Consider the following 7794-nt stretch of genomic DNA (forward strand, 5'->3'; position numbering starts at 1 on the left):
AAACACCTTTTTTTAATCGCTTCATTGGGAAGCGTGGCCTTCGAGTGGATCTCGCCAAGGTCAGGGCCAATATGGGCTGGCAGGTTCGAAAAGGCCAGAAAGACTCGCGAAAGTGGCTTGGCCTGCCAACTACTTGCAAAAGTATAGCACAAATTTTGCAGACATTGCCATTGTCGAATCTCCTTGAGAAGGATAACGCTTGATGTTGGGACACCGAGCATCGGAGGTGCTTTTGACAGGGTCAAAACAGCCTCAATACTGGCGTTATCAGACCCCAATCATGCTTATGTGTCGTCCATGATGCTTCGGACTTTGCCGAGCACGGCTTCCGCTCGTCGGTTCCCGCTAATGAAGCGAAAGACGCGGTCATTCCATCGTTAGGCATCTACATAGTCGGGCCACCTGCCACTACACAAACCGTGCTTGATCTGCGGAAAGCTCTGAGAGCTCGCTTTTTGGTACCACAAGAGATTCCAATGGAACGGTACCACGTTTGACTTCGAGCTCAAAAGGAGGTGCTCCAGTTCTCGCAATGCGGACCATCCCTGTGGTGCTCGCCCCAAACAAACCGCAGCAGATGGCGATGAGCTCTTTGAGCGATGGGTGCAGCGGCACCGGAAACTTTCTTCTTACAGCTAAGCCACAGAGATTTGAGTTGGCCAAACTCAAGGCGCAACGCCGACTTCCTGCGCATTGGCGCCCTGCGACATATTGAGCAATCCATAATGCTCCCGCCAGCTTTGTGGATTCTGATATGGGTGATACTACGACCACAGCAGCTTAGGGCCTTAGCTTGTGCTCAGCTCATGGCTCTCCAACTTCCCGGGCTATTGCCGAGAAGCGCGGGGAGCGCGAGACGGCGCGAAGCGTCATGATCCTTCTGATCATAAGCGTATCGACGTCTGACGGTCTTGCCGCCGAAGTGGCACGTCAAACTCCCACGAGTTCTCGGAATTTGGGTATCTCCGCCACCCCATAAGATATTGGGGGTAAACCCTGTTGCCGAAATCGAGCAACAAGGTGTTCCACGTGATAGTGGACGCCACCATTCTCATCGAGAGGATTCGGCGGCGGGCGATGACGACTCTTCGATCGCCGTCCGGTGACTCGCGATGCTCTTTGGGCGTTGGAGGACGTCATCGGCACTCCGCTGAGGATCTTTCCGAGGTCGCCTACTGCTGTGCGGAATACCTCGAGAGCGTGGAGCACTTTGAGCACCAACTGCCTCACGTTGAGAATTTTCGTGCTCTGTTGGAGTGGCTTCTTGTCATCGAGCAGGCAAATACATCACTTCGTGCGACGGTGGAGTGCCTTGCGCCGTTGGAAACGGAAATTGTTGCACTCCGTGCTCAGAATTTCTTGCTGGTTCAGCTTCTGGGTGGCCAAGCGCCTTTGGGCGCCGCCCCGGCGCCAACGCTTCCTCGTGCACTTGCGCTGGATCCCGGTACGGCTTAAACAAGCCCACGTAAACAAGCAGAAGCTGCGAAGAATGTCTTCAACGACGCGATTCGCGCGCTCAGTTTGACCATCGGTCTGCGAATGGTCCGCTGCTGACATAGTCAACTTGGTGTCCAGCACCTTGACCAAAACTTCCCAGTGAAGCGTGGAGCTCTGTCAGAGACAAACGACTCCGGGAGTCAATGTTGTCGAAATACACGATCGACAAACAGCGCCGCTGTACCCACACCGTCGATGGTGTCTGGCACTGCCGTAAGATGAGCCATCGTGCTCAAACGGTCGACAAAGGGAACCATACCCGTGTTGGTCGCCGAGTCCTTCGTCAGGCCAAACACAAAGTCTATACTCATGAGCTGCCAACACCCGGGGAATACCGGTAAACTGGCCAGCGGCGCCGCTGCATTCGGAGAGGGTTTCACCCTCCGACACGTCTCACACGTGCGCACATATGTGCTCGTCCACTGTACAGTTTGGACCACCTTTATTGGCAACTCACCGAGCTGTACATCTTTTCACGACCGAGATGACCACTGAGTAGGGTGTCGTGGGCCTCATAGAGGACACGACATTTCAAATTCCCATCGTGAGGAACCACACTTCGTGGCGTATCCGTTGTATCGATGCTATATACAGCAACTCGCGTTGTAAACGAATGTCGGTGTAACCAAGCAAGCAAACGCGCCGACAGATTCTTGTCCGAGTTTCCAAACTCCTTCCACCTCAGAGCCTATAGCAGCGCTAAACACATGCTATCACCCGCGTATGCGGCGCAGACCAGTCGTGACATGAGCAATCTCATAATCCGATCTACGTGACAACGCATCAGCCAAAGCATCCTGCTTTCCTGGCTTATACTTCACCTCGAAGTTGTACCTTGCAATGAAGGAGAACCACCTGGCAATCCTCTATGAGAGTTGAGGCGACTGGGTCGGAGTGCGTAGTGACGCATGACCTGTGTAGATAAAAAACGACTTTGAGCCAAGCAGGTGCACTCTGAACTTGACAAGTGCATACTTCATCGCAAATAATCCTTGTTGTAGACTGGTTAGTTCTTCTCTGCAGTCTTACGCTGGCGAGATTCGAGCGCGATCACCCGATCTGGCCTCTCGGCGTCTGCTTGCAGCAGTGAATAGCTGATGGCAGAGTCCGAAGTGTCACAGACGTCACTAAAAAGACGATCGGGACCTGGCAACGCCAGTATTGATGCTGAAGAAGGCTGTCTTTGACCCTGCCAAAAGCCTCCCGATACTCGGTATCCCAGCACCATTCCGTATCATTTTTAAGAAGATTAGACATTGGCCGTGCCACTTCCGCATAATCTGCGCAATTCGTGTGCAAGTAGATGGCGATGCTAAGCCACTTGCGCAAGTCCCTTTAGTTCTTTGAAACCAGCCGGTCCACAATGGCCTTGACCATAGCGGAATCCGCTCGAAGGCCACGCTTCCCAATGAAGCACCTAAAAAGAGAATTTATTTCGCGCCGAAGATGCACTTATCGGTATGATCATACAGCTTATTCGCGCGCATGCACTTTAGCTTTGCTTTCAAGTGAACGATGTAGTGTTCTTTATCTCTGCCCTCCCGTGCCCCGCACGACTGTGGACGAAGATGTCGTCGAAGTATGTTTGCGCATATGCCCCGTGGGATCTGAACCGGCACAAATTAATGTGTGTGTGCGTTTGACAGCCTTTAGGGCATCACCAGCCATTCTCAGATCAGCCTGCTAGGAGTAATCACCGCTGTCAGCAGAATATCACTCGCTCTCATGAGCGATTGGTAATAACCATCGACCTAGTCAAGAGCTCTTTACTTTGTACAACGAGCCATATTGTTCTGGAGAACATAATCGGCGTCTGTGCCAGAATGGTGGCAGCGTTTTAGCTTATTATAAGTGTCAAAGATACGCCACTTGCCGTTCGGATTCAGGACACAAAACGTGTGTGTCGAATGGGCTCTCACACACCATTTCTGCATCGTGATTTGCTCGAAAAAAGGCGTCAATGACGTCACAATGCTTCTTGGGCAGGGGTCATTGCCGTCGCAAGCAGTATTTGGTTCCCGAAATCAGGTCAATCTCATGACGCACACCTTGGTCCGGAGGTAGGACCGACGGCGGGTCTTTGGAGACGACGTCTTGAAATTTATTTACCAAAGGATAGTACGGATTTGAGGGATCTTTCAGGAACGACGAGCCGCTTCGTGCATTCTGCACCCATTTAATGTATCCCAGGTTATCTTTATCCAATAGCAACGACAAGTTCATCTCATCATTCGGTCGTATAATGACCACCTCGGCTAAATTGCCTGCCTTGAAGGCACCGCCGAACGCTTTGAAGGACATCTTGTCCAGCTGAAGAAGAGCGTCCACCGCGGAAATAGCTTCGAGGGTGACGTCGCCGTCTTCCCCTCATGTCATACCGCTAACAAGGGTATATAGCTGTGCGCTATTGTCTATGGTAGGCACGCCCTTGGCCAGGGTCGACGCCCTGCGTCCTGCAGATATCATATGGCTTCGCCGTCTCCTCTCTATAGAGGTTTTACGTCTCATCAAGACCACTGGGAACTCGCACTCGGCATCGTCTTGTGTCCCATTCCCTGCTATTAACAACATCCGATGAAAAGCTGCTATTTCTGCTGGTTTCGTCGAGTGGATAACGTGCCACTCCAAGCGCATCAGAAGGGCCTTGTCCGAGATACCTCGACGCTTGGTCGGCCATGCCATCCTTGGCATACAGTGACTTCTCTAATACTTGAGCAGCACTCAGTGGATTACGTGCCACTACACGTTCATCACGCGAGCCACGCTCGGGATTCCTGTCGAAAAACACCTCCAGCCCGTTGACCGTCCCGGTCCAGTGCTCGAGCCAACAGCGATTCTGCTTCCTAGCAGAGGTGGGTTCATCGCTCATCAAAGTTCCGCAAGGAGACGTGCGCGTAGCGCCCAAGGTCTTCGACCTCCAGTCGATCCATGGCTCACGGTATTCCAGCCATGTCATACCAATCATGAGGCCATACTTCGAATTCAAGTCTATGACTAAGCAGCATTCCACGCTATCAAGATCCAAAAACTTGACGCTCAGGTCCACAAGGACCTTCGGCACCGTGACACGTGTCCCCGTTGCTGAGCAAACAGTTACAAAGTCACTCAAACCCCTCAGCATACAGCTGATCCCCTTCCATCCTGATGCGTCGATCATAATTGCCCGATGCCCTGGAGTCGATGAGGATCTTCCATTGTTTATCAAAATCCTTCACGGTCGCTTCCACGACCAGCAAGTCTGGCTTGCATACACGTTCCGTGTTTAAGAGCAAAAAGCTCTTCGGGGTCTAACCCTGCTGACCTCTACCTCCTTAAGGTTCAACAGAACTCAGTCCATCCCCAGTAGGGCACCCCCCGCTTACTGGGTGTTGTCGTTTCCCCGAGACAAACCAGAAGACTGATAAGAAGCCGGACGTCGGTTCGATGAATCTTTACACGCCTTAGGCAGCGGGCAACCAATCCGAGAGTGACAAATATTCCACCAACAAAACACCGTCGGGTGTTTACGCGCTGCTCGGCAGCTTGGAGCTCTGCCGTCTCGTCCTCAGCATTGCTGAGATCCATCGGCTCAGGTCCACTTGACGAGATGCTAGAGTGTGCATCCCAACCAAATCGGCATACAATACCACATTTCTGCTGCAGACGGATGCACACAAAAGTCTTCCATCCTAGCCACGCCAGTGCAAGGCCCTCCATAAAGACGGTTACTGTGACCACCTTGGGGAGATAATCGGCCGCCATACCGGCAATGAGAGTACGCAACTCTTGGACAAATTCCACCAATTCCTTCTTGCCTTGTCGGACGGCAAGTCAACGCGTTCGTACGCGATATGCCTGGTTAGGCGGCGATAACACTCGTGAAAGCTGCGGCTCGGCACTATTTAGCAGGGAAACTCCGCATTGACCGAAGTGCTGCACGCCAGTGTCCATTCTCATCCTCAACCCCCGAGCTTGGAGATAGCTATCGCCACGCGCTGTTACTCGTTCTGGAGCATGGCGGACGCCATGGTATTCTCGAACTTTCTCACCCAGAGCACGAGATTCTCTCCATCCCTGTACGAAGGTCTTAAGACTCACCATGAGCAGCTTGGGTCAGGGGGGGTCATTCGTCGCCGTCGGTGGCATCATGGACGCAGTAGACGCCGACAACTTCTGCTAAAGGTGCTCAAGCAGAGCACTCTTGAAAACGCCTCTAGCCGCGCACTGATCGCTTCAGGTCCCTGCGAAGCGAGATGTTGCACGCACTCAGGGCCAAGCAACGACATCAGCTTTTGAAGCCCGTCCTGCATGCCTTGGGATAAATAGGAGAACTGCTCCATCCTCATAGAGGGTCAGTCGTAACGACTCAGGTGTAGATTGACTACAATGCTACCAAGTGCAGCGGGGCTGCCGTAGCTCTTTCGCCTAGAGATGCTTTGTTATGGTCGGTGACCTTCGTTCTATACTGAAAACCAGTACGAGTGTAGCGATCGCAATCCGCTTACTCCAAGAGTATCTACAACCTTAATCCAAGGCTAATTAACTTATCCGTTTAAAATGAAAAATGTATTTCTCGGTTTAGTTGCGGCAAAGCCGCCTATATCAAAATGTACAGGTTTTCCTATCCATATAGAAAAACCTTATTAAATGCATAACTACTGGCTGTTCTAGCCACGGACTGACTTGTTGTTCAAGTTTAGCCATACCATTGTGTGTTCACATCATCCTGTGTAATTCACACCATTGTGAGATCATAGCATCATGTGTGTCCTACACCATTATGTGATCACACCATTATCTGATCACACCATCTTGTGTGACCCACACCCTTCATACCACGCCACTGAAACCCCGTTACAACCCAACAGGACTTTGCTGTTGATTTGCTCAAACATATAACATTATGGTATGCGAACTTGGTTGTCATTTTAAACGACGCATTGATTATGTCCACGACCAATAGATTGACCTGGTTGACACGAAAAACAGGAAATTATCGTCGGCCATTGTAGAGCCAAGATTCTTCGCGCACTAACACAATTTTCGGCGTTGTCAGTAGCAACAGATCCCACATTCCAACCTTCACTTTGCAATATCATGACCAAACTAACAGGCAGATCAGCGATTGCTAGGCCATCTTGACGGTAAGAAAGAACTGCAACTTCGTAAGTCCAGAAAACACCGTCCAGTTACAACTAAACTGCCATTTTTAATTAAGGATTTAGCTTCATTTTTCCATGCATCAGTGAGCAGATTGACTGTCATGCCGTCACTCGGAGAGTTGTCTGGTCGTCAGCCGATGCTGCGGCAGCATAAGTGTCACAAATCTTCTTATTAAGAATTCTTTGGCGGGGGATAAATTTGTGTTGAGATTACACCGCTGAATGCATGATGAACAGGCAGATGACGTCACCATATTTACGAGCACGTCACTGTAATAAGCTACATAATGGTTGGCGTTTGTTGGCCTAGAAAAAACAAGATGCTTGTAGAAGCTTCTAGAAGGATCTAGAAAGACGGGCTGAGATGTAGCACAGAGTAGTGAGCTAAGGACCTAAATATACCTTCTATTCAACAATTTGTCACTTTCAATGTTAGCGAACCGAAACAAACGCAACGTGGTTTATCGCTCAGCAGAAGCAGCAGGATGTTTTCTTCAGCCTGGAACTCAAACAAAAGGTTATAGAATTCCTACAAGTGACTTTTACATATAACGCAAACCAGAATTCGAACATCGAAGCTGGCGCACTCGTGTATTGTTCTTGGTATCGTCGCCCGATAAAATCGTGGAATCAACGCCCAAATTGTTGTTTGTATCGGCAGCATCGCGACCGCCTGATACTTCGCTGCTGTGTCAATACACTTTCTATAATGTTAGCAAGCACTCAATTGAGATTGAGATACTTCTTTGCGATCAATGACTACTCTAGGAGAGTTCACCGAGTACTGACCCGCAGTGAATGCAGGTATGCCAGAATTGTGAGTTGTCGCAATTTTCGTCCAAATGCAGCCTGCTCTTCGATGCAGGACGGCTTGCGGTCCGCTTCTGAGATGCCATAATATTGTGGTCGCGAGGACGGAACTATCGATGCAGTAGCAGGGAATCTCCAGTTGATGGCACAAAAACATTGCGTGCTATCACTGCTACGGAGGCTGGAAAGAACATCCAAAGCTTGATAGCTGAATCAGTGAGAATTGCAATATATGTCGAGTAAAAATTTGTGTTGTTGCGAGTATCCTAAGTTTAGACACAATATATAACCGTACTTCACAAAAAAAACACCTGACCTACTTTTGAAAGGTGATTTTGTTAATATT

The 7794-nt window shown here is 50.1% G+C and overlaps 2 protein-coding genes across 2 annotated transcripts in view; one reads left to right on the top strand and one right to left on the bottom strand.

Moving 5' to 3' along the window:
* PHALS_06912 (Transcription factor NSD1 and related SET domain proteins) overlaps positions 1 to 203 on the top strand; it is a gene marked incomplete at both ends in the record, with an annotated part of 3836 nt that extends 3633 nt beyond the window's left edge. The window contains one exon of the mRNA XM_024720287.1: positions 33 to 203. Within this exon, the coding sequence (XP_024585501.1) occupies positions 33 to 203 (171 nt within the window). The remainder of the gene's footprint in view (positions 1 to 32) is intronic.
* A 6266-nt stretch (positions 204 to 6469) lies between these two features.
* On the bottom strand, positions 6470 to 6741 carry PHALS_06913 (uncharacterized protein; the record flags this gene model as incomplete). Its single annotated transcript, XM_024720288.1, has 2 exons — positions 6470 to 6561; positions 6633 to 6741. 2 exons carry the CDS (start codon positions 6739 to 6741, stop codon positions 6470 to 6472), a joined length of 201 nt encoding a protein of 66 aa, XP_024585502.1.
* Positions 6742 to 7794: the final 1053 nt, after the last annotated feature.

The sequence above is a fragment of the Plasmopara halstedii genome, assembly GCF_900000015.1.
Source record: "Plasmopara halstedii genome assembly, contig: Scaffold_3060, whole genome shotgun sequence".
NCBI lineage: Eukaryota > Oomycota > Peronosporomycetes > Peronosporales > Peronosporaceae > Plasmopara > Plasmopara halstedii.